The sequence below is a fragment of the Barbus barbus genome, assembly GCF_936440315.1.
Source record: "Barbus barbus genome assembly, chromosome: 38".
Classification (NCBI taxonomy): Eukaryota; Metazoa; Chordata; class Actinopteri; order Cypriniformes; family Cyprinidae; genus Barbus; species Barbus barbus.
In genome coordinates, this window is record NC_136716.1 from 11,380,282 (window position 1) to 11,408,267 (window position 27,986).

General features: G+C 36.8%; 1 protein-coding gene across 1 annotated transcript; it reads left to right on the plus strand.

Moving 5' to 3' along the window:
- Positions 1-72: 72 nt before the first annotated feature.
- LOC306857676 (delphilin-like) lies at positions 73-27,986 on the plus strand (the record flags this gene model as incomplete). The annotated part of the gene is made up of 23 exons (XM_079397719.1): positions 73-157; positions 776-1,029; positions 2,179-2,511; positions 2,590-2,744; positions 10,527-10,796; positions 14,802-14,887; positions 15,694-15,763; positions 16,971-17,264; positions 18,669-18,814; positions 18,901-19,026; positions 20,172-20,254; positions 20,353-20,497; positions 21,924-22,237; positions 22,737-23,492; positions 23,583-23,670; positions 25,115-25,204; positions 25,354-25,550; positions 25,641-25,796; positions 25,948-26,034; positions 26,397-26,526; positions 27,006-27,124; positions 27,231-27,395; positions 27,915-27,986. The coding sequence occupies 23 exons, from the start codon at positions 73-75 to the stop codon at positions 27,984-27,986; spliced, it is 4,221 nt and encodes a 1,406-aa protein (XP_079253845.1).

A 27,986-nucleotide genomic window follows, 5' to 3' on the forward strand; every position in this document is an offset into this window, starting at 1 on the left:
TCGTACAGCTTGGAAGACGTGGACCAGGCATTTTGCTCTCCGAATTTTTGATATCTGTTGAATTACGACAAAATGAAGAAATTCCTCCAGAATAAGAAAGGGAGATATTCCTTACGGCAGAACAAGCCGGGTCCTCGTTATCCGCCCAAAGATATTTGTAAGTGTTTAGTGTTCAAGAATTTATTTGTAGGATGATGATGATGACTTTCAGCAGCACATTTAAAGTCTGTTAAGGAGTGTATGGAGGCTAATGTTTTGATAAATGACCTTCGTCAGTCATAATTGGGAATGTTGATGTGTGAATGTTCTGGTTTTACTAGAAAGGACTTGCTATGCTACAAACGTGAGTCCCATGCTGCTGATGCTGTGTTCAGGCACATCTGTGCTCTGATATCGGATGATTTGGGAGCCTCTGTTCCTTTTTCAATGAGGTCAATGTTACTGGGAGGTCTAATGTGTCAGCTGAGACTCTGTATTTAGTGAAGGTTGTATGGCTCTCTTTATGTGAGACTGCATTACTTTGTCTTGTCAGTATAGGCAAAAACTGACTTATCTTGACATATTTTAGCAAGAGTGTAGGTGTATATATTTTAGGTGCTTGATAGATTTTAGTGTCTGTTCAAGCATGTTATGTCCAGCAAATTCCATTTTTCTCAGGAGGCTTGATCATTTTGCTGTGTGTATGTAGGTCTTGTTTACAACTGGCTGACCAAACATTTGAGCCTAGTTGCTCATTAGAGACCACATACCCTCTTATTTGACATCTTTCTCACAGTCCTCACCATGCCAGCGTCCAACCAGGGCTGGCCAGAGGAGTTTGGCTTTCAGATAGGGGGGAATGGGCCCAGCTACATCCTGACTGTGGAGGAGGGAAGCAGTGCTCATCTGTCTGGACTGCAACCTGGAGACCAGGTATTGGAGATCGAGGGCCAGAACGTTTCCAGTCTTAGTGCTCAAGAGGTCATTGTCCTTGCTCAATCACAACGAAACATCCCACCCAGTATTGGAGTAGTTTCACGCATCCAGCAGGTGGGTTAATGACATGCTCCTTATTTTTTTTATTTATTTTTTTTGTCTGAATGGATTCATTTTTTTATTGTAACACCAGGGTTATTATCGTTAATTAAAATAAAACTAGATGAAAAATAAATAAAATTAAATGAAATAAAAATGAAAATAAAAAATAAAAGCTATTTTTAAAAAATCTAAATGCCAATACAAACTATAATATACAATTTATACATACATTGATTTAAATACACCTATTCTATGATTTTTTTTTTTTGAGGGCATTAGGTGAAAAAAAGCCTAATTAAAATGATGATATTCTTAAAACAATTCACACAGACACACACACACACACACATACATATATTCATATATTTATATTTTATATATATATATATTTTTTTTTTACAAAGCAAAGTTAGTTCAGGTTGTAAAATGCACTAAAATTACGAACTGGAAATAAATGAAAAGTACAACTGAACTGAACTGAACTAAAAATAAAATAAAAATAAATTAGTAAATAATAAATAGTATAAAGCCTAAATAGTAATATTAAAATATCTAATAAAAATGACAAAATGACTAAATAAAATTACAAAATATTGACCTATTACCTATACAATTACAATGAAACCTGAGAAAATAAAAGCTAATTAAAAAAACACAAAATGCCAATAAAAACTATAATATAACAATTCATACATTGATTTAAATACAACTATTCTATGAAAAAAAAATTGTGGGCATAAGGTGTTATGATATCAATGAAGAATAAAACCTGATTAAAATAATTAAATTATTAAAAAACAATTCACACACACACACACACACACACACACACACACACACACACACACACACACACACACACATATACACAGGCTGTAACCTAACTAACCTTAGTTCAAGGTTGGTTCAGGCTGTAAAATGTCATGATGTGTGACTCTCCAAAAATCTAAATGTTATTCATGAATTAATAATTCAACAAAAAAAATTATATGTATAAAAAATCATTCTCTTAAAAATGCACCAATACTTCCCTTTAAAAATATATAAAAATCTACTAAAATATAAGTTTTTCAAAACCTTCAGAAACCAACATGTATACAAACTATTAATTCTGTCTATTACAATATTTACAATCTGTTGCATTTCAATAACTGTCTGCAGATGGATATCACTCCAGGCCCTGATGGTCGCTTCGGTTTCACTATCGTGGGAGACTGCCCCCTGCTGGTGGAGGATTGCTCCCCCTGCTCCCCAGCGGGTCGTAGTGGTCTCAGAGCTGGAGATTATGTTATGGAGGTGAATGGGATCCCAGTGAAGCACCATGAGATGGCAGCCGCTTTGATAAAGGCCTCTCAGGGCCGCACACTGCGTCTTGGGGTGCTGTGTATGGGCAGTCGCCAGAAACGCAGCAGCGGGAGTCTAGAGGACTCTCATAAAGACATAGATGGCATGCGTCAGGACCGCAAACACAAGGCTCTGGAGTTCAATAGGAGGGTGAGTTTATTGGACAGACTATGTTTTTTGAATTTATAAAATGAAAGAGGTGCCAAATCAGAATCAATCCTGCTTCAGGTTGAGGAGATTTTGAGAAATGAACCAGAGGTGAAAGAGAAACTGTTTGCTGTACTGAAACAGTTTGCTGCTGAGAGGAAGGTGGACTGGCTTGCTTCCATTCTTCCTGACATCTTGACAACTGAAGAGCAGCAACAGCTCATCTCAAACATCAGGTACCATGACAACCCCATCTGCCACCTACAGCGCTCATTCATTTTTAACCTTCATCTCAGGGCCACTCTGACCCAGATGTTTTCAGCTGCTGTATTTAGTCATGCAGAACAGTTTGAAGGCCACCAGAGGGCATGAGTTTAATGTAGGTTTTGCTGAATATTTGAATAGAATTTTAGTACTGTACATTCTTTGCTGTTCTTATTGTTCATGTTCTGGAAGGTCACACTATGATGCACATATTTGCAGTAAACATAAACATGCTTTCATTTCTATGTGTCTGGTATAGTATTAAGCAGTGTGGCTTTCAGCATAAACTGGTATGACCTAATAAGGCCACTGATAGATGTGTCTCCATCTGGTGCTGCCATGTAAACTGATAATCTTCAATCCCTCTGATGTGTGCTGGCACAGATAATAGTGAAATTCCTTTTCCAGTCCAGCCTATGCCTTAATGCCAACTGGGTCAATAACATAAGACGGCACTCGTCAGAGAATTTAAGTGTTGATCCATTTGTCGGCTTGTCTTTGGGCATGGTCAAGCTGTTTAGTGGGACAGTTTATGTGGAATAACAAGCGAGGTGTTTTCACATGATTAGTTGTTTGAATATAATATACACTAATGTTCAAAAATTTGGGCTCAGAAGTCTCTTATTCTCACCAAGGCTGCATTTATTTGATCAAAATATGAAAAAAAAAAAAATAATAATATTTTGAAATATTATTACTGTTTAAAAATGCTTTCTATTTTAATATGTTTTGAAATATAATTTATTTCTGTGATGGCAAAGCTGAATTTTCAGCAGCCATTACTCCAGTCACATTACTTGTATCACACGATTCTTCAGAAATCAATGTTGTATGCTGATTTGGTGCTTAAGAAACATTTCCTAGTATTATTAATGCTGAAAATAGTTGTGCTGATTAATATTTTTGAGGAAACTGTGATACATTTTTCAGGATTGTTTGATAAATTGTTTAGAACAACAGCATTTATTTAAAATAGAAATCTTTTGTAACATTATATAAATGTCTTTACTCACTGTAATGTATGATGAATTTAATGCGCTTGTGTTGAATAAAAGTATTAACGGTAACACTTTAGTGTAGGGACCTTATTTATTGTAGTTGACTATGACTATTAGCATGCCTGTGATTAACATATTGGCTGTTTATTAGTTCTTATAAAGCACAAATTCTGCATGACCATATTCTACATCCCTAATACAACTCAGTACCTAAACTTAACAATTACCTTATTAACTATTAATAAGCATCAAATTAGGAGTTTATTGAGGCAAAAGTTGTAGTTAATTGTTTGTTAATGGCGAGAATTGGACCTTAAAATAAAGTGTGATCAAAAAACCCAAACCACAATCTTTTGAATGGTAGTGAATGCTATTGCAGTTATTAAAAAAATGTTAGTATAATAGATTTTGTCTGGTGAATGTGCTTAATGTGCAAGAGAAATATACTGTATTTTACATGTTCACTTATAGGTTGCATTTTGCAAGGCAGCTCTCCTCAATTTATCAGAGAAAGAACATCAAGGTTATATACAGTGTTCAATATTGTGTTTGCTAAATGGAGACAAGCTATTCCCTCCACGCAGTAAGTGTTGTTCCTTTGTATTATGAGATAATAACCTTTGTCATTGTATAATCCTCTTTAGAGAGATATCTGGTGAAGGGTGGTGAATGGGGATGTCACCATGTGTTCAGCAGCGCGGGGATCTTAAGTTCCTTGGGATGTACTTCTAAAGGGATGTAATCCTAAATATGCTGTAGTTGAACTAGAATATAAGAATATGACACATGGAACTTGTAAAAGGAAATTTACCATATTGAACTGTTGGTACTTAGTATAGTCAATCTTTTTTGATCTAGTACATTTGAATATTATCTAGGACAGATTTGAAGCCGGTCTGGGTAGATTCAGTTTGTACTGGCCTACTGGGACATTAGCCAGTTTCCAATTCAGTTGAGAAATGCTCTTTTAGTTGGCACTAAAGATGTATCTGGGCACAATCATCATCATTTCTAGAAATCCTTTATTTAGGTTACATGGCAAGCCATGGTTGTTCAGTTTAAGATGTGACTGTCTATTTTGCCATCTTAGAGAAGTAATCACAAGTTCTTATTCATTATTCATCAAGAAACTGAATGCTCTGAAGAAAGAAAAATATTTCAAACAACATTTTAAAATGACACACTACTGTTCAAAAGTTTGGGGTCTGTTTTTTTTTTTCATTTTTAATGTTTAAGATTTTTAAATGGTTTTGAAGTTTCTTATGCTCACCAAAGTAGCACTTAAAATCATAATATTGTGAAATATTGTTATAATTTGAAATAACTGTTTTATTTTTGAATATATTTTAAAATGTATTTTATTCCTGTGATGGTAAAGCTGAATTTCAGTGTCAGTGTCACATGATCCTTCTGATATCATTCTAATATGCTGATTTGGCGCTAACTTATCTATTATCAACATTGAAAACAGTTTTGCTGCTTAATGCTTCTGTGAAATCTTTTGTAACATTTGAATGATTTTACTGTCACTTTTGATCAATTTAGTGCATCCTTACTGATTAAAAGTGTTTATTTATTTATTTATTTATTTATTTTCTTCAAATGTTTGAACGGTAGTGTAAGCCTAATGCATTTTTCATGTACATTTAACAAATATACAGGTGCATCTCAAAAGAATTTGAATATCCTGAAAAAGTTAATTTTAAATTTTTTTGTAATTTATTTAAAAAAGTGAAACTTTCATACAGTATATTCTAGATTCATTACATAAAGTAAAACATTTCAAAAGTTTTTTGTTTTAATTTTGATGATTAGAGCTCACTAAAGTCAAGAATCCAGTATCTCAAAATATTAGAATATTTACATTTGAGTTTCATTAACTGACCATCCCTACAGTATATAATATATTCCCCGTATCTCTTGTTCTTTGAAACCACAATAATGGAGAAGACTGCTGACTTGGCAGTGGTCCAGAAGACAATCATTGACCCCCTCCACAAAGAGGGTAAGTAACAGAAGGTCATTATTGAAAGGGGTGGCTGTTCACAGAGCAGTGTTGTATCAAAGCATATTAAATGCAAAGTTGACTGGAAGGAAGAAAATGGGAAGGAAAAGGTGCACAAGCAACAGGGATGACCGCAAGCTTGAGACTACTGTCAAGCAAAGCCGATTCAAACACTTGGGAGAGCTTCACAAGGAGTGGACTGAAGCTGGAATCAGTGCATCAAGAGTCACCACGCTCAGACGTCTTCAGGAAAAGGGCTACCAAGCCACTTCTGAAACAGAAACAACGTCAGAAGCATCCTACCTGGGCTGTGGAGAAAAAGATCTGGACTTTTGCTCAGTGGTCCAAAGTTCTCTTTTCAGATAAAAGTACATTTTGCATTTCACTTAGAAATCAAGGTCTGGAGTCTGGAGGAAGACTGGAGAGGCACAGAATCCAAGCTGCTTGAAGTCTAGTGTGAAGTTTCCGAAGTCAGTGATGATTTGTGGTGCCGTGACGTCTGCTGGTGTTGGTCCATTGTGTTTTATCAAGTCCAAAGTCAATGCAGCCGTCTACCAGGAGATTTTGGAGCACTTCATGCTTCCATCTGCTGACAAGCTTTATGGAGATGCTGATTTCCTTTTCCAGCAGGACTTTAGCATCTGCCCACAGTGCCAAAACAACTTCCAAGTGGTTTGCTGACCTTGATTTTACTGTGCTTGATTGGCCAACTCGCCTGACCTGAACAACATATAGAATCTATGGGGTATTATCACGAGGAAGATAAGTAATATCCCACCAAACAATACAGACGAGCTGAAGGCCGCTATCAAAGCAACCTGGGCTTCAATAACGCTTCAGCAGTGCCACAGGCTGATCGCCTCCATGCCATGCCACACTAAAGCAGTAATTCGTGCAAAAGGAGCCCCAACCAAGTATTGAGTGAATTTTGTAAATCTTTTTTTTTATTGATCTTTGAGAAAATATTCAAATTTTTTGAGATACTGTATTTTTAATTTTCCTAAGCTGTAAGCCATAACCATCACAATTAAAACAAAAAAACTCTTGCAATATTTCAGTTTGTGTGCAATGAATCTAGAATATAAGAAAGTTTGCTTTTTTTTTATTAAATTGCAAAAAAATAAAGACCTTTTCCATGATATTCAATTTTTTTGCAATGCACCTGTATTTACAACATACAGTAGCTTGTTTCCTATAACCTGTCCTGCCCAATTAAACACATGAATTGGTAAAATAATATCACTGGTCTCATATAATTCTCACATATAAATTAATCAGCCTTGTCTCACTATATTAGGTACGTGTCTCGGTTTCTGCCAACACATAATCTCACTCTCTCTCTTTGTGAATCTCATGGATTTTCTGCTCATTATTCGGAACTGATCTTCTGCAGGTCAATGTGAGAGGCAGCGGTCTCTAGACAGTTGTAGTCAATGGCTCTTGGTGGCTCAGAGGCTGTTAAATTACTTACCTCTGGGTTAAAGTGACACTCATTTTTCTGAATATATCTCTTAAGTAGCCACTTCACTTTCATCTTGTTCTGAGTCATGATAAACTGAAAGATGAGTTGCTTTGGGTGAGTAATTTTCATTAAACATTAAAATCCTTCATTATGGAATATGTCCCTTCAATATACATTATTTTACTAAGAAAATCATTGTGATTTGATTTGTTGATTCATTTTGTCTCTGTTATAAGACTGTTTAACATGTCTAAGATTTGAACTTGTCATGTATGAAAGGTTTGTGAGCAGACTGTTTGTGTTCATTGCTGCTAAATCAGGCATGTTGTGTCAGTTATACAGTGATGTTTTAGAGATAAACATCTGTTCAAAATTTTGGAGGTCAGTAGGATTTTAATTTTTTTTGTTTTAGATAACTGTCTTATATGCTCACCAAGGCATTTATTTCTCAAAAATTAAGTAAACCCACTATTATTGTGAAATATTATTACAAATTATTAACTATTGTAAACCATTTTAAAATGTAATATATTCCTGTGATGGCAAAGCTGAATTTTCAGCAGTATTAATATAGTTTTAACATGATCCTTCAGTTAAACAATCAATTAAACAATTAAGTTCTTTTAATAATAATAATAAAACTTACTCATCCTAAGCTTTTGAATGTTAGATTCCATGGCGTATTACGTTTTTGTTTAATGTTCACTAGTTTAGTGATTCATATTTTTCCTTTTATTCTGTCCACAAATAAAGAGCTATATAAACCATTTTTAATTAAATATTACAGTGAACTAATAAAGAATTAATAATAACTTTAATTTGTCTGTACTTAAAATATCAAAACAGAGCAACTCATATTAACCTTTACTCAAAATTTCCCATTCAAGTGTTTTTTTATTTCTCTCAAAAACAAATAGGCAAAGCATGGTAGCATCTGACCTCCTCAAATGGATTTACAAATGCTAACATAGTCTGGCAATGGTAGTTCCATCCACATTTTCTGAAAAGCACAATTAATGATACGGAGTGTCTATTTACACTCAGTGAAAATAGCCCGCCTTGTTGGCAGAGGCTATTACACTAACTCTGCCCACCAGCGTGTGATTGGGCTAGTCAAGAATACTAAAGACGGTTGGTGATCATCAGCTCCAGTGTCGCTGATGGTAAAAAGTGTGTCGTACTCCTTTTGACGCGATCGACCCGGGTTCGAATCTGCCTTTCGGCTAACTTTTTTTTCTCCCTTTTCAAATTTCAAATCACATCGGAAAAGCATTTATTTTGAATAAAAATCAAGGAAATAATCAAAAAGTTGAAAATAAAGTATCGGGTTGGGTTAGGGTAGGTGTAGGGAGGGCTTCTGTCCCAATAAGGTGGCATCCATTTAATAATTTGAATTAAAATGAAAATTTACACTCAATAAGTTATTATTGCATACTGTTTTATAATGTATTACAATACTGGGGTGCAGATAATTGCCACTATTTGCAATAAGTAGTATAAATAGTGGAAAATCCTGCTATTTTAACATAGTGTAAATAGAATCTATAGCTATTTGCGCTTAGTGTTTTATACTTTATATTTATACTTAGTGCAAATAGCCGCTGCCAAATGTTAATGTGTTGTGGTGTATGCTGTCATTTATAATACTGACAGTAGTGCTTTAGTACTCTAGGAAATCTAAGGTTTGTACTCTAGTGGCCTCTAATAGGGCACTTCATTCTTTATTTTATTCTTGTCTGCTGTCTGGAACTGCTGCCATTAATGCAGTGTTTGGCCACTCAATTAAGTCACTGTGTCTCTCTCTGTGCCTCTATAATAATGTGAACCTGAGGCAACTCTGCACTCTAGAATTGTCTAATGGTGTGGTTTTGTCAATACTGTCATCCAGGCAATGGGGAGAGAAATGTGATATTGTGAAACTGTATAATTTTAAATCATATTTCCAGGTTGCGATTATATAGTATCTGTGTGCAGGGTGTTTGTGTCCTTCAGAACGATAGAGACTGAAATCAAGAAAACAAATGTGTATGTTTTACTTAAAGGGATAGTTCAAAAAAATTATATTTGTGTCATCGTTTAGTCAGCCTCGTGTCTTTCCAAACATTTTTTTTTAAATGTCTCTGTGTTTGATAGGGTGAGTAAATGATGACAGAAAAGCACTATAGATAGTCCCCTTTCTGTGCCTAACTCTGATATGTTTAGTATTAAAATAATGTCTGATCTATGGAAAAGAAAATTAGTTACATTCAGTTTGTGTTCATAATCCATTAGCCTGATTACAGCCTGTCAGTGACAATAAGAAACTTACAAATATCAGGAGAATTAATGGCGTGACTCAGAAAATGAATGTGCTTTTTATTTGATAAACACATGGACTTATTTTAAATGCTAATGTCGGTACATCACCTTCAGAGAACAAAGCAGATAGAATTGCGTTGACGTTACACTTGTCGAGGTTACTAAGGTTATATTTGCTGAGGTTTTTCAATTGAGGTCTTTTTCTGGTTCCCTGGTGGGCGGCATAACAGGCTTTTCCATATCCGCCAGCGTTGCATAAATGTGACAAAATGGCCTTATTTCTATTTAGAATCCCATAAAGGTGAAGCTATCAGAGTTAAAATTGTAATTGTCTCCTCTCTGCCAAATGTCCTCCCAAACGTTTTTGTCTAGCCATTTTTCCCACTTCAAATCTCACTGAATTCAGTATGTGCTGAATCTTTTCAATTATATTTCGAATGTCATGCTACGAGTTTTGAATTTGCTCTGTTGCATATGAGATTTGATGCTGTTGCCAGAGAGCATGGCACATCAGGAACAGCAAAAAGAGAATGAGGAAAGAGAGAGTGAGAGAGCGAGTGAAAGAGAGAGAGAGGCGGTAGTGTGATGTACTCCCACACCTTTGCTATTGCTAGATTCTGGTATCTGTTCCAGAGCTTCTGGAGGGGGAGTTTCAGATGAAGACAGCACTCAGAGAGGCTGCTACATGTTGGAGTTCCTCACAGCTTATATGAAATATCAGGATTGCCTTCATTATTTGGCTTTCTTTGAGTTTTTTTATTTTTTATCTCTGCCATCCTTTGCTGTTTTCATGGATTTTGAACACCATGAATGAACGCAGTGGACTCAAGATCTGAAGCGCCTTCACTTTGGGTCGTGATAGAAACCATTAGATTGGAAAACTGATTGGCTGAGCTGAACTAGCAACCTTTAAAAAGTCTTTATGATAATGGCTCCTCGTAGCTGATTTAGACCTTTTTCTCTGTTGCCTTGCTGTGACCATGTTTGCCAGGATCTTCATTCCCAAGAAGCATCGGCAGCGCTTTGACGAGGCCGTTTCTCAGAGTCTCCTCAACCGCATGTGCCGTAGCAAGAGCCTGGGCGAGCCCCAAAACAGGCTCCGCCGAAGCCGAAGTCAAGACCACCATGAGCGTCCGCAAGGATCGAAACGGGCCAGTTCTGTGCCCAGAGATACCGGCGATGACCCGGTCCAACCTGAGCGTGGCCTTAGGAAGAGCACCACCATGATTCCCAGCCACTATGTCACTGGAGCCAACCAGAGGTACGTATCGTACACCTCTTTCATATGTGTTCCTTTTCCATGTCCTATTATTTATGATAAAATTATCTTTTCAATCTTTCATTCTGGTTTGAAATGACAATTTTATCCCAAAACACGGCAGGAAACCTCTTCAAATGCTTAGAACACTGTGTGATATGTGGGAGATTTTGTGTGTGGGTGGGTGAGAGAAGCACTATTGAGTTGTGTTTGTTTCTGTGCCTCATGCTTTCCCTACTTACACACACACACACACACACACACACACACACTCATGTACGTACTGTCCACATCACAAGCATTTTTTTATATTGTGATCTACTAATTGGTTGTTTTAGAATTCAGGATATATAATCAGCTTATATTGCACTATTTTAATCATTAAAATCATGACTTAACCTAAAAGGAAGATTGGCATCATATCATATTCAAGCCAGGAAGCTTCTTATCCGAATTTGAGCCAGAACAGAAGCAGATCCTCTTGTCGTCTGGTTTAAATTATTATTGCTTTCTATATGATGTCATTACAATCTATCAATATTCTTTATATTTGAATTGAAATTGATATCTAAAATATTACCGGAGAAGTATCACCCAGAGTGTTTAGGTTATTAAATACTACAGTAAGAGTGGATATGATGTGCTGATACCCTGTAGACTGTATTTTTCATCTCATAAGCTGCTGCTCTTCAATAAATAATGCTTCCTTGGCTCAGTCCTTATGTAATTTCCATTCAGAGTTCTTATGTCTTTGTTTATCTGTCACCCCCTTTCTAATCTGCCATCAGTGTTTGGTTTGGTGGCCCACCTTATATAAAATGGCACTGCGACAAGAAGCGAATGTCTCTACTGCTTTCCCTTGTCTCTGTTTACTGAAAGGTTCCAGTGTCGCCTTGAGGTGTTGCCACAGCAACCACTAAGGCTAGCTATACACTAATGATATGTCATAGGTTTTCTCTAAAAAGCAGGGATATCTTAAATCTTCTTCTTAAATAGCTTTTCGAGTGGTGCTTCAGTATACTTGTCTGTTTGGTTTAGGATGAATCATAAGTTGGGATAAATTAATATTTGGATGTTCGGCCTTTGAAATACATTGGTCATATAGTGTAAAAATATACTGTAGGTTCATATTTTACTCATTGAGGAGATGTGTACTATTATTTTTTTACATATGTTTTGACTGGTGCATTATACAACTCTTGAAATATCCCATAAAGATTTATTGGAAGGACTTGGTGAGCCATTTCAAAGGACATGAATATATCAGAGACTTGGGCCAGTAGAATCCAACTAGAACACCCTAGCAACACCCTAACAACCATTTAGTACACCATAACAACTGCTCTTTTGACTTAAGCCAGTAAACAACCACCTAGCAACCACCCAGAACACCCTAGAACAGGTGTGGCGGTGTCCGGCAGCCTATGAGAGCGGAGTGGAGCGCCAACAATTTCCCCTCCGTGCTCCGAGCATTTAATAATCACAGCTCCGCTATGTGGTATGTTTGAAATACCACAGTTCTGTTCATAACGTATATTAAAAAATAAAATAAATAAAATAACAGGAGAGTTTCAATGTGGCTTATTGGAACACTAGTGTGCACACTTTTTTTCCTACCAAATGACAAGCTAATAACATGGTTGTCAGCATAAAAGTTTGCGGTGCAAATTTTGTTTGTGATGAAAATAGCAGTACATTTCCGTTAGTTATTTTACCTATGGATCGATGCATTTCTTACAGATTTCTGCTCATTCAAAAATCGGATAGAGATGAAGTAGCACTGTAAGATTACATTTGTTTGAATGCATTATTGAGAGAGCGATTGCGTGTGAATGAATAAGTGTTGTAGTATCTACTTGTTTATTTCATGCTTTCAGCTGAAAATATTCAGTAGCCTATCTAGGAACAAACAAATTCCTTGAGAACTATCATAGCCTTCACATTCTTTCTGATTTGAGTGATCCTACTCTATCAAGCTAGCTACTTATGTTTAACGTGAATTCTTGCTAAATATGCAGCTATATTACAGGTCGTTGGCCTGAATTTGTAGGCTACTGATGGAGCGCTCTTGGAGCGAGTGAAAACCACGATGCTCCGACTTTTAAAAAATCCGCTCCTTGCTCCATTCAAAATCACACCGCTCCACTCTGCGCTCTGCTCCGCTCACATACTCTGATTGTGAGTAACAGTTGCTGTCATGACAGATCTATTTCAGAACCAGCCGCTATGAAAATAATCCGACTGCAGGCGCTGGCCAGATATTATTGCTGGCCGGCCAGTTTTGGCCCGCGGACCGCCTGTTGCCGACCACTGCCCATGACAACTGTTTTGACCTGGGCTAGTAGGTAACCACTAGGGGTGTAACGGTTCAAATTAATCACGGTTTGATTTGTATCACAGTTTTAGAGTCATGGTTTCGTTACGGTTTGGTATGTGCTATGTTTAGGGAAAAGGACTATACTGTCAATAAAAAGAAAAAAAGAAAGAAAATAAGAACAAATAATCTGATTACAAGCAACAGCACAAATAAATACAATAGAGCAAAGATACAAGTTAAAATTATTTTCAGGTTTTTTAGGTAGGTTTAACATTAGTTTTTAGGTACAGAAATTGAATAAAGTAATCAAATGTAAAATAACATTGCATATTTGTCTGTATAAATGAAAGAATAATCCTTATTAAGTTACAAAAGCTATTTAGTCAAGAGCAGTGAGTGATTTCCTTGTCTTTTGTTGTTTGATTAACATTAAAAAGTGCAGTCACTTTAAGACAATGCACAGATCCAGTACACTGAAACTGTACGTTCAACCAACTATGTCTGCTAGTAGTATACTTACCAAGATGGGCATGTTGACATATTTTTTGTGTGAATTTGTCCATTTAAGCACAAGACTTTAAAACAAACTCAATATTTGTGCGTTCTGAGACGTGGGTTAACGCACTGCGGATGAGCGCACACAGATCTTCTCACTGCGCATGAGTTCTCCTTCGTGTCTTCTGGCTCTTTAATATTTAAACTGGCAAGGTTTAAATGAGTTTAGATAGCAACGTGTGCTGATCTGGTCTCACATGCGCATACGTGCTATAAGCACCCGGGTGTTGACGGCATAAATGACTGTTCATATTTGAGCATGCAGCACTCACATTGCACAAAGTGTGACTGGTTTGTCCACGTTTTTTTCATCGCAGTTATTGTAATGTATTGGGAAGCCAGAATGCATATCCATCGACAAACATATATTAGCTGAACTCTGTCTGTTTTACGTGTTATTATTATTATTATTATTACTTTTTAAAGATTTATTTTTGGCATCTTTGCCTTTATTATGATAGGACAGATCAGAGCTGACAGGAAGCAAAGTGAAAGAGAGAGAGGGGGGAGGGATCGATAAAGGTCCTTGAGTCGGGATTCGAACTCGGGACGCTCATTACGCAATGGCACTGTATGTCGGTGTGCCGACGTGTTATTTTAAACAAACCATATTACAAATGTGTTGTCATATTTAAGTTGAACCGCATTGCAAGTGTGTGCCGAACCATGGGTGGAGAACAGTACGGTCTGATTTTTTATCAAGAACCGTTACACCCCTACTAGCAACTGCCTAGAACACCCCAGCAAAGCCCTACAGTAGCAACCACCCAGAACAAACTGCAACGTAACACCATGACAACTTTTTGACCTAGGCTACTAAGTGAACACCCCAGCAAAGCCCTAGCAACCACCGAGAACACCCTAGAAACTGCAATGCAACACCATGGCAACTGCTATTTTGAGATGGGCCAGTAAGCATCCACACAGAACACTTTAGCAACATGCAAAAAAATCACTCAGAACACCTTAGCAACTGCATGGGTTACACTGTGGCAGTAAGTTTTGTGCAGACAAGTCATTTTCTCAAAGAAAAAATCTTTAAAAAAAATGATATAAGTATTGAATATTAAATGAGTATTTAACATACCTACAGTCAGTCAGTACAGTGAGTGATGCCTCTCTTGCTTCCTCTGCAGAACCATCCGTGTGTACAGGGGTAAGAAGAGTTTTGGGTTTACTCTGAGAGGTCACGCTCCTGTGTGGATTGACTCAGTAATGCCAGGTGCGTATGAATGATCGTGACGTCTACCCATAAGCACTTGCAACCTTTCATTATTAATCAGAGTGAAAAAAACACTGACTCTCAGGTTCTGAGGGTTTCTGATCTGAACCAGAATTATACATCCTGCCACCTAGCATACAGATCTAGTGCTAGAAATTAATTTTTACGATCATATTTTTGCCACCAGCCATTGATCAAGTAAAGATGCTTTTCTTATATAAATCACCATCTTCCAGGACACGGCTGTGTTTTGTTACTTAGAATTTGTGCCACGCTGAGGGTCATATCGCTGTAGGCTACAGAGGAGGCTGTAATAAAAAGGCACATGGAAAGCACAGCTGGGGTCAGTGGTTTGTTTTCAAGGGGAATGGAGTGTTTTTTTTTTTGGTGCATTGTGTAAAAAAGGAAGGAGTGGGCTGTTGTACTGATGAGCAAGCTTTGGGTACATTTGTATTGAAGTCTGCACGATTGTGCGTTCTGAGTGGAGAGAGGCGGTAAGTGTGTGAGTGTCTGTATGACGATATTCGCCCACTGCAGGCCTGTGCTGAGGCTAGTTAATACTGACTCAGCCACCCGTGTGGGGCAGCTTATAAAAACAAGTAGGAGTCTAGCATCGTGATGAAAAAAACAGATTACATTCCCTTTCAGACTTACGATGTAGTAACTATAGTGTTTTAATTACAGCCGATTACAAAGGACAGCAATACTACACATCGACACAGATTGCCTGTGGCTTTGGGTGTATTATTCACCTCTAGTGTCTGAGGTTTCATTCTTAGTCCCAAACCCATGTTTTCCTATTACAGGTAGTCCAGCCGAGGCGTGTGGCCTTAAACCAGGAGACCGCATATTGTTCCTCAATGGCCTAGACATGAGGTGTGTTTATTTTTGTTATGCTGTGATGATGCTTTAAAAGTTGCATATCAGTGAAGTGATATTACAATAGATACTGTGGTAAACATATCTAGAATACACAATTAAAGAGAATACACAATTATTTTTTTTTTTAATGATTGTGTGAAAAAGTGATTTCTCAGAAATATGTAACCAAGTTAACCTAATGTGTAGCAATTTCACCTAACCTAAACATAACCATTTGCACTGTACCACTCAAAAGCTTGGGGTCATAAATGTTTTTAAATTAAGTCAACTTTTGTTCAGTAAGGACACATTCAAATTATCAACAGTGACAGTAATGACATTTAGAATGTTTTTAAAAATTGTGTTTTATTATTGTAAATTTTTTTGAATTCAGTCACAAGAATAAATGGCATTTTACAATATTAAAATGTATTATATGTTATTTTTAATTAATTTAAATATTTCACAATATTAAATTTTTTCCTGTATTTTTGATTAAATAAATGTAGCCTTGGTGAGCATAAGAGACTTCTTTCAAAAACAATAAGAATCCTACTGACCCTAAACTTTTAAATTACAGTGTGGCTACTTGCAAGTAGATTTAACTCAAATGTGCCATTTAAATACTGTTTTAACTAAATAATTTTAATTGATTTGGCTTAAGCACAAGTTAAACATTACTGAGGCTAGGGGGTTTTCAGCTTCCAGCATACTTTGTGTGCTACTGGATGGGAAAATGTTTTATTTATTTATTAATATGTATTTTTAATTAGTTGGGAAAGACCTAAAAGTTATTTTTTTAGTACTTATCTGTGCCTGTTCTATGATGATTTGAAGGGAGTTATTATGAGAGAGACAATGTGGTGATGAGTTCAAATGGTAATTAGATTGGAAGCAAGCTATTTTTAGTTTCACTATATTTACATAATGCATTTATATTATTCTGCTACTCCTTAACAAACAGCTTTCACAGTTTAGGCCTAAATGTAAATCAGTTTCCTGCGGCCATGATTTAGCTGTTTCTTGGCTGTATAGTTAATCTCAAGAGCATGGCGATTTACTTCATACCGCTTCCGGTGAACTGAAACGATATAATTATGTCAATAAAAAAATTCCACCAACTGTACATTTATTTATAAGTGTTATTTAAGAGAACATGCTATTTGAACCCCATTTTGTCCAATCTTATATTACACATGAATTCTATTCTATGTACATTTAGGAACTGCTCCCATGGGAAGGTGGTGTCCATGCTGCAGGGCAGTGGTGCCATGCCCTCTCTAGTGGTGGAAGAGGGCCCTGTAGATTATCCGCTCTCGGATTCAGAGCCGGAGGATACCCCCACCATCCCGCGCTCGCGCTCCCCGGCCCTCAGCTCCCTGCAGTGGGTGGCCGAGATCCTGCCTCCCAGCATCCGCGTGCATGGCCGTACCTTCAGCCAGCAACTTGAACACCTCCTCACCCTGCAAGAAAGATATACCATTTGCAAAGCTCTGGAGACCTTCTTCCAGCACAGGTGAGGTCAAAATGCATCATGGCTGAGTGGGAGCAGACACATGACTTATTACTTGAGGTTGGCAGTACTGAGATTAAATACTGTCTTATCAAAACAAAAATGAGTTGTGTGTGTGGCTCACAGCATGGATGTGATTAGTGATCAGATTTGGTGGTCTGATTTGATTGGGTCTCAACTTCGACTGTAACAACAGTACATATGCAGGTCAAGAGTTTGGAATAATTCAGTTAGATCATTTATATAGTGATTTTTTCAAATGGTGTTGAAGGCTCTTTTGCTCACGAAGGCTGCATTTACTTGATGTACAATATATATATGGCATCACTGAATTTTTAGCATTCATTACGTCAGTCTTCAGTGTTACATGATGCATCAGAAATCATTCTAATATGCTGATTTGCTGCTCCAGAAACATTTCTTCCTATTATCAACGCTGAAAGCAGTTTTTGCTGCTTAATATTTTTGTGTAAGTGATACACTACTATTCAAAAGTTTTGGGTAAATAAGAATAAAAAAAGAGAAAGCAACACTTTCAGGCCACAAGGAAAAATTTAATTGATCAAAAGTGACAGTAAAGACATTTATAATTTCTATAATCTTCAAATAAATGCTGTTCTTTTCATCTTTCTATTCATCAAAGAATCTTGAAAAAATGGATCATGATTTCCACAAAAATATTAAGCAGCAAAACTGTTTTTTATCATTGGTAACAATAAGAATCATTGGCAATAATTGAGTACCAATAATAATAATTGAGCACCAAAATCAGCATATTAGAATAATTTCTGAAGGATCACGTGACACTGAAGACTGAAGTAATGTGGCTGCTGAAAATTCAGCTTTGTCATCACATTACATTTTAAAATATATTCCAATAGAATACGGTTATATTAAATTGTAACAATATTTCACAATATTACTATTTTCCTGTCTTTTTAACCAAATGAATGCAACCTTGGTGAGACTTATTTCAAAAGCATCAAAACATTGTAATTATTCCAAAGTGTATTTCTTTTAATTAAAGATATAATTGTGTTTTATAGTCATGACTTAAGTGACCAATGCAGTGTTTGACAAAAACATACAAGTTAGAAATGTGTTAGCCAATTATTGGCAACAGAGCTAATTAACACTTATAGACTGTCTGTAAACATCCTGCATATGATTACAAATATCATAGCATGCTGTTCCCACAGCGAGGGATTTTCTGTCGCTTGGCAGCAACAAGGCAAATGTGAAAAGCATTCAAAAATAGCTTCAGCCTCAAGCACAAATAGATACTCACAATCAAGAACAATCTGTGGGTTCTTCCAAATTTAATAAATAATGTTCACTGGTGCGACTGCTTGCTGAGAGAGCAGCCCAATTATTTCTAAAATGGCTCCCTCTGTTGCATGTAAACAGGAATGTGGATACACTCATTGTAGATGTGTTTCCTGTGCTGGACACTCCAGCCAAGCAGCTGATTTGGCAGTTCATTTACCAGCTGCTGACCTACGAGGAACAGGAACACTGCAAGAGCAAGATCGCCCGCTTCTTGGGTTACAAGAGTGCAGGTTAGCTGTGGGTTTACTGTGTGATCGTCAGTGGTTTTCTGTCCTGATTGCATTCTGACTGTGCATTTTTATTACCGCAGAACCAGAGATAGGCCCAGAAACCCACAGACGGAGCAGCTCCATGCGAGTGTCAGGTACCTCTCACAAAAACACTGTGAGAGAGAGAAGCTCAGACGACTGCATTATCGGCACTCACCTGGGAATGGGTATGACATTTTCCCTCATCAGTGTTTTGGATTAAGACTAAAAAGCAGGGTCCAAAATTAACTTTTTCCACACTGAATATTTAAATACATGAAAATTGTATAATATAATATAATATAATATATTTTTATTTGATATATTTATATGTACACTATAAACTCAAATGTTTTGGGGGTTGCTAAGATTTTTTCCTATTTTAAAAAAAAGTCTCTTATGCTCACCAAGGTTTGCATTTGCTTGATCAAAAACAGTAAATATTATTACAATTTAAAATAACTTGTTTATATTTTAATAAATTTTTTAAAGTTATTAATTCTTATGGCAAATATGCATTTTTAACAACCATTACTCTAGTCTTCAGTGTCACAAAGAAATTATTCTAATATGCTGATTCTTGTTATTATCGATGTTGAAATCACTTGTGCTGCTTAATTTTTTTTGTGAAATTTTTTTTATTTTGTGATAATTTTAGTGATTCTTTTTTTCAAGATCATTTGGTCAATAAAAAGTTCAAAAGAACGTTTAATTTGAAATACCTTTATGTTTATTTTTAAAAAATCATTTGAAAAATATTTTGTAACATTATAAATATCTTTATTGTCACTTTTGGCTAATTTAATGAATCGTTTCTGAATAATTTATTTCTCTCTCTCAAAAAATTGCCTTTTGAATGTTAGTTTACGTTAGTGTAATATAAATATGTATTATAATATAATATAATGTAATGTAATATAATATATTTATTTATTTTACTTGCCAAAATCAATTTGTTACTCTTATTTGATGCTTCACACTTGTTCATTTTGGATCCTGCTCATAGTATGAAGTAGAACTGATATAGGTCAATAAGTTCATATAGAATACTGTTTATGCTATGCATTGCTCCATTGTTTTAGATAGCCATGCCATTCTGTCACTCTTTGGGGTAAACAAGCAGTCAGAACTGTTCTCAGTCATGTTTATGATTCACCAGCATCTATTAGGCTAAAGCTATAAACTGCTTGCAATCGCTGTTCGCCTCTCAGCCAGCTACCGCCCAGACCCACTGCTGAAGCTGACTGCCCTCAGTCTCTTTTTAGCTCCTGGAGGGCAGGCAGCTTTCTGTGCACATGCTCTGTTTCTGGACTGCGCTCTCTCTGTGTCTCAGGAACATTCACTGACCCTGTGACTCCAGAAGAAAGACAGTGTGGGGATGGGACTTCCTTCCCAGAGTCCCCAGATCTCAGCCACGTGGGTACCATTTACTGCTCATCCGCAATTCATTGCACTCTCATCACTGCTATTATGAAATCATGCATAGTCTCATCTAACCACGCCCCCACCCATAGATGTCAGGAGTGTACACGGAGCTTGAGAACATGTTTCCCGGGAAGAGCAACCAGTCTCTCCAGAGTCACTCCTCACCAAGGGCTGTCGGCATGGGCCACGCTGAGAACAATGCATACACTCAGTCTTTCACACACACTAACGCAGGTATTCTGAGCTTATTCTGACATCCACAATTGACAAATGGTGCACCAAAAAAAAGGCTGTTTGGGACCTGTGTGACAATTTGACACTAAATGTGCCTGCTTATGTAGATAATTTAAGATATACATTAAAACAGGGATTTTCAAACTGGGGTCCAGGGGTTAAATGTTTTTTCTTTTCTTTTTTTTTCTTTGAGAGTTAAAGGAATTACTAAATATTTTTGGAGGGCTTTTAAAGTTAACACACTAACTGAAGAGATTAATTAAATCTGTTTTATACATAATTTTGGCAACACTTTATAACAAGGTTCCATTTATTAACATCAGTTAACTACATTACATGAACAATGAAAAACCGTGGCCTAATGGCTAGAGAGTCGGACTTGTAATCCAAAGGTTGTGGGTTCGAGTCTCGGGCCGGCAGGGATTGTAGGTGGGGGGAGTGAATGTCCAGCGCTCTCTCCACCCTCAATACCACGACTGAGGTGCCCTTGAGCAAGGCACTGAACCCCCAACTGCATTATGCCGCAGCATAAATGACTGCCCACTGCTCCGGGTGTGTGTTCACGGTGTGTGTGTGTGTGTGTGTTCACTGCTGTGTGTGTGCACGTTGGATGGGTTAAATGCAGAGCACGAATTCCGAATATGGGTCGCCATACTTGGCAGTTTGTCACTTCACTTCAAAAATACTTCTAAAGCATTTATTAATCTTAGTTAACATTAATTTCAACTTTAATCTTAATAAAAAAAAAATCTGTTAACATTAGTTAATGAACCTAAGATGACATGAACTAGTTGTATTTTTATTAACTAATATTAAAAAGACTAATATATACTGTAATAAATGTATGGTTCATTGTTAGGTAATGTTAGGTAATGCATTAATGAGTGTTAACTAACAATTTATGGTAAAGTGTTACCATAATTTCTTTAACATTATTACTCTTATTAACTGTAATGATATTATTATTGTTATTACTATTTATTTATTTATTGACAATAATAGCATTTGAGAGTAAGAAATGTAAAAATAAAATCTAATTTGGATATTACAAGTTGACAGAAAAAATAAATTTTTATTGTGCACATGATTATTAAATTTTTTTTTAATTGTGAATGTTTCTCTTTAGATTTGGATGCTAATTCTAAGTTTAAAAGTGAGTGTACTCTCCAATTAAATGTAAATATTTTACAAATAGTATTGTAGTGGTTTGTTTTGTAATGACAATATAAAAGCCAATTATTTTTATGGCCTTACAAGTAGGGCCATGGCATCAACAAGTTTGAAAATCCCTAGTTTAATGTATTAGCATGTTATAGTTCTTTATTTTGATCAATTTAAAACTTTTTAGAACATTTAGAACAATACAATCTCTGATAAGTATTCCTATGTAGTACAAATGTTCCTCATGATTTTGTTCATTTTGCAGGGAACCGTAAGTCAGGCCTCTCATTTTCATGGACTGAATCCTTTCCTGGCCCTCAGTTTGAGCCTTACCAGCAGACTGTTCCTTCTCCAGACAGTGTGGACTCTAATCCTTATGTTAGTTTAGACAGCCCCCCTGCCTCCCCTCTGCCTTCTGATGAACCCAGTCCTCTGCCCCAGCGCAGGAAGCTCTTCACCTTCTCACGTCCACCTCGCAGCCGAGACACCGACAAGTTCCTGGATGCACTGAGCGAGCAGTTGGGACACCGGGTCAATATCGTAGATGACTTTAAGGGAGGGGAGAATGACTATGAGGAGGTTTGTATCAGACACAGAAAGAGGTTACTATATCCTGGACAATTAAATATCACAAAAATATAATAAAATATTCACAACATTTTTTATTATAGAATTATACACAAAATAGTTTTTGGTAAAAATGCTTCTGTCCAGTGCTCCAAAATTGGAGGGTCGCATTTTTTTGTTTTGTTTTGTTGTATCCATATGTTTTCCAAATCTCTTGTCCTCTAAGGTCACATTGCTTATTTTTATTTTATTTTATTTTCATCATTTTGTCAAACCTCTTGTCCTATGCAAGATCACATTTATTTATTTATTTTATATTTTTGATATATACATTCTTTAAATGCTTCCCATATGTGAGGTCGCATTTATTTATTTTAAGTCTTTAAACAGATATGTAACATTCAATTTTATTTTATTTTATTTAGTTTTTTTTAGGAAGAGCATTATATACATTTTGGGTACACTATACTGTTGTTTTTTTAAGTCCTAATTGTTTTTGTGACACTGGCAGATGAGTTTCCAGGATGACCAGGAAGTGAACATGCTGCCTCACGAGTTAAGCAGTGCTAGCAGTGAAGACCACAGCAGCAGCGATGACTCCACCTCAGTCTCCTACTCCTCAGGCTCTGACCACATCCCTCCTCCCCCTCAGAGTCCTCCGCCTCCGCCACCTCCCATCCAGTTCATCGACCCGCCCTCGCCCCTTCCCCTCACCCCACAGCACTTGCCCCAACCTCCCCCAGCCTTCCAGCACCACCCCATCATAGCTCCGCCCCCACCTCCACCTCGCCCCTTCCTCACTAACCGCCCCTCATTGCACAAGGAGCTCAGGGCCCAGCACACACATACCCGACGCTCCTCTCCCCAGCCCAGCGCTCCACCCGTTCTCCAGCTGCACCAACCGAAGGCTCACCCCATCCTACAGTCATCCCCGCGCACCTCCCCTCAACCACCACACGCAACCTTACAGTACACTCACCTACGACGTCCCACCCAGTCCATCTACCAAAGCCAGCAGACCTCTGCTCCTAGAACCTCCCCTAACCTGACCAAACAAAAGAGCCTCCATTCCCAGCCTTCCCAACAAAGTTATGATGGTACGCTCTCGACCAAGGTTCCCCCACCACCGCCACCTCCTTTACCCCCACCTTGTGATCCTCCACCTTTGCCCAAAGCCAGCCCGAAAGCCTCTGACAACAACCACATGAGCGTGAAGAGACTGCGCTGGCAGCAGGTGGAGAACTCTGAAGGAACTATCTGGGGACAGGTTGGTTAGTGATACATAACAACCACAGTGTGCATCAGAACCATGTTGAAGTGATGAGATGTTATTAAGTACAGATGATCTGTTTTCTAGCTTGGAGATGATCCTGATTATCATAAACTCAGTGATATGGTCAAGTACCTGGATCTGGATCTGTACTTCGGCACACAGAGGAATTCCAGTAAGTTCTCTATTTTGTTATAGCTGCTTCATCATCCCCTTTTCATACAGTGCTGTGAAAGAATGTTTTTTGCCCCGTCTGATTTTCTGTGGTTTTTTACACTAAATGTCTTTAGATCATCAACCAATACTAGGAATTTTAAATCAAAACCCTTTATGAACAAAAAACACAACAACGTGTATCTTTCATATATTTAAATGCTTCCTGTATTTATTTTCTGAATATAAGTAATTAATTATTATGTAATTATTTAATGCAATGTAACTTTATATTTATCATATATTTATTAATTTATTTATTCATTTATTTAGTAATTTATTAAAATAATACATATTTATTAATTAATTAATTCATTTATTTTGTAATTTATTAAAATAATGCAATTTATTACACTACCATTACCAAGATTTTTTAATGTTTTTTTTTGTTGTTTTTGAAAAAGACACTTTTTAAATTTGCTAAATTTAAAATAACTCTTTTCTATTTTAATATATTTTAAAATGTTATTTATTCCTGTGATGGCCCAACTGAAATTTCACACCTTCAGAAATCATTCTAATGTGCTGATTTGGTGCTCAAAACTTTTTGTTGTTATTATCAATGTAGAAAACAGTGGTGTTTCTTAATATATTTCTTTGTAACATTACACATATCTTTACATTCAGCTTTTATTTAATGCATCCTTGCTGAAAAATTAGTACATTAGTATAATAATTAGCATAATATGTATTAATTTCTTAAATAAAAATCGATAACACTTTAGTATAGGGACCAATTCTCACTATTAACTACTTGCTTATTAGCATGCCTAACATATAGGCTGTTTATTAGTACTTATAAAGCACATATTCTCCATAACCATATTCCACATCCCTAATCCTACCCAATATCTAAACTTAATAACCTTACTAATTGTTAATAAGCAGCAAATTAGGAGTTTATTGAGGTAAAAGTCATATTTAATGGTTTGATAATAGCAAGAATTTGACCTTAAAATAAAGTGTGACCAAAAAGTCTTATTGACCCCAAACTTTAAATGGTAGTGTACTGTATTTGATATATATATATATATATGTATATATATGTATGTATGTATGTTTGTAATGACATATCATTGACACTAGAAATTCAGACGGAGGCAAAGACTTTTAGGAACATTTGACATTTATCTAAACATTGTCTGTATATTGCTGTCTTCATCCACATGTGGCATCCGTTTTGTCATTTTGATGGTGAAAATGAATGCAATTACCCTGTCTATTTTTGTACTTTTCAGCTCATCTCTCATGGAGAGCTTCTGTATGTCTGTCTCCGATCCCATCATTCTCATCCAGTTATTGGCATCTTACAGTCTCTTTTCAGTCTCATAACCCTCCATACAGTTTATTGTCTCCACTACTGGTGCGAGGAGAGCTCATCCTTACACTGTTATTAAATGTGTCAGTCTCTCTTCCAGAGCCCACTTTCCTGCCCGAGAATTTTAAAAAGAAAGACGTGGTCGAGATTCTCTCCCATAAAAAGGCCTACAACGCCTGTGAGTATGAGTCGTCTTGTGTGACGTAGATGTGTAGGAGTAGGTTAAAGAGGTGCTGTAGGTATTTGCTGCTGTAGCAACTGTGTGGGAATTTTCCTAATGAGAAGGTTAAGATTCCATGTCTCATCACATCTGGCTGCCCTGTTCAGCTATCCTCATAGCGCATCTGAAGCTGTCCCCGAAGGAGCTGCGAGAAATCCTCATGACCATGAGCACTGAGCGTCTGGAACCTGCACACATTAAACAACTGTTGCTTTACGCTCCTGATGACGAGGAGGTCAAACAGTTTCAGCATTACGACCAGGACCCCGCCAAACTTAGTGAGCCGGACCAGTTTGTCCTACAGGTGCTGTTTTACTTGAGTTCCAGCTGTTTTATCAGAGTTCTGTTATAATTCATGTAAATATTAATGGATTATTTTGGGCTTGTTTTACAGATGCTACTAGTTCCTGAGTATAAAACCAGACTGAGGAGTCTTCTTTTTAAGACCACTGTGCAGGAGAAAACAGAAGAAATGAGAGGCGCATATGAATGCATATATAAAGCATCATTAGAGCTTAAAAACAGCAAGAGGTTGGCCAAGATCCTGGAGGTAAAACACTTAATTCAGCAGATATGACTGAATTATAAATGTTATATCTTTTAGAAATCTTCTGCAGAGGAGTTGGTGTTTTCGGAGCCATTCATTTGAAAAAATTTGCTCTTTATTATTCTTACGGTATGTACACTTTTTGTGTTTTTAGTTTGTTTTAGCAATGGGAAATTATCTGAATAATGGTCAACCCAAGACGAATAAAACAACAGGATTCAAAATTAATTTTCTTACTGAGGTATGCGTGCAATAATTACAGACAAAACATTGCAATGTTTTGTAACACTTTAGTATAGGGACCATTTCTCACTATTCACCAGTTGCTTATTAGCATGCCTATTCTTAACGTATTGGTTGTTTATTAGTACGTATAAAGCACATATTCTGCGCGACCATATTGTACATCCATAATCCTACACAATACATAAACTTAACAACAACCTTACTAACTATTAACAAGCAGCAAATTAGGAGTTTATTGAGGAAAAAGTCGTACTTAATGGTTTGTTAATAGTGAGAATTGGACCTTAAAATGAAGTGTTTTTATTAAACGTTCATATTTTTATGTTTCTCCTAATAATTAATTAAAATACTCCTCAGCTGAACACAACAAAAACAGTTGATGGAAAGTCGACTTTCCTCCATATTCTTGCCAAATCATTATGCCAACACTTCCCAGAACTCCTCGACTTTGCCAGGGACCTCATAACAGTGCCACTAGCTGCCAAAGGTAAGAACAATGTCCTGTTAGATATAGAAGTTTGGGGTTGGTAATTTTTTAATGTTTTCTAAATAAGTCTCTTATGCTCACCAAGGCTGCATTTAGTTGATCAAAAATGCAGCAATAATATTGTGTAATACGTTGAAAAAAGTTGTAAGTGATGCTTAATATTTTTGTGAAAACCATGGTAAAAAAAATTTCAGGATTGTTTAAAGAATAGAAAGTTTCAAAGAACAGCATTTATTTGAAATAGAAATCTTTTGTAACATCATAAATGTCATTACTGTCACTTTTGATCAATTTAATGCATCATTGCTGAATTAAAAAACTTTAAAAGAATCTTACTGACCTCAAACATTTTATCTCTTTTGGAAAGTCATTCCTTTTTCTTTTCTTTTTTTACAGGAATGCAGACATAAAATTTGCAACTATGTCAATTAAATGTATTGATGAATGATTGTTGTTCCTGTATTTCACTGTAAATGCAGTCAATCAGAGGAACATTACTGCTGAGCTTAGTGACCTTCACTCCACCATCCAGGACATAAGAACCGCCTGTGTGAATATCCCAGCTACTGCAGAGGATCGCTTCGCATCGGTTATGAGTGTATCCACCAATCCAAAACCCCATTTTAGAAGAGTTTGCTATCCTGTGAGAATATATGTATGTTGAACTTCCATTGCAGTGTATCAGCCCTTAACTCTGATATTAGAGCTTTCTGGAAAACTGTCATCCAGCTGTGCAGTCCCTAGACTCCTTGCAGCAAAGAGCAATGGATGAGTTTCATAAAGTGGCCTCCTACTTTGGAGAAGACAGTAAGGCTACGACCACAGAAACCTTCTTTGGCATCTTCGCTGAATTTATCTCCAAATTTGAAGTGAGTTTCTTAAATGTTGCCATTTTCACAGATGTAATTACACTCTTAAAAACAAAGGTGCTTAAAAGGTTCTTCACAGCGATGCCATAAAAGAACCATTTTTCTTTAAAGAACCATCTCTTTCTTACCTTTTTATAATCTGAAGAACCTTCTTTCGCCACAAAGAACCTTTTGTGAAACAGAAAGGTTCTTTAGATGTTAAAGGTTCTTTATGGAACCATTTAGACAAAAAGGTTCTTCTATGGCAGGGGTGGGGAACGTTGATCCTGGAGGGCCGGTGTCCCTGCAGAGTTTAGCTCCAACCCTAATCAAACACACCTGAACCAGCTAATCAAAGTCTTCAGGATGCAGTTAGGTATTTTTTCTTCTTCTCAGGGTTAGAGCTAAACTCTGCAGGAGAGTGGCCCTCCAGGATCAACTTTCCCCACCCCTGGTTTTATGGCATCATGAAGCACCTTTATTTTTAAGAGTGTACTCTAAAGTTGTGAAGTAAGAGTTTGCTGATTTTGTATTCAACAGAGAGCACTGAGTGAGACACAAGGAACAGAAAACCCCAGAAGCCCCCGAATAGCCTCACCGCTGGCATGGTGA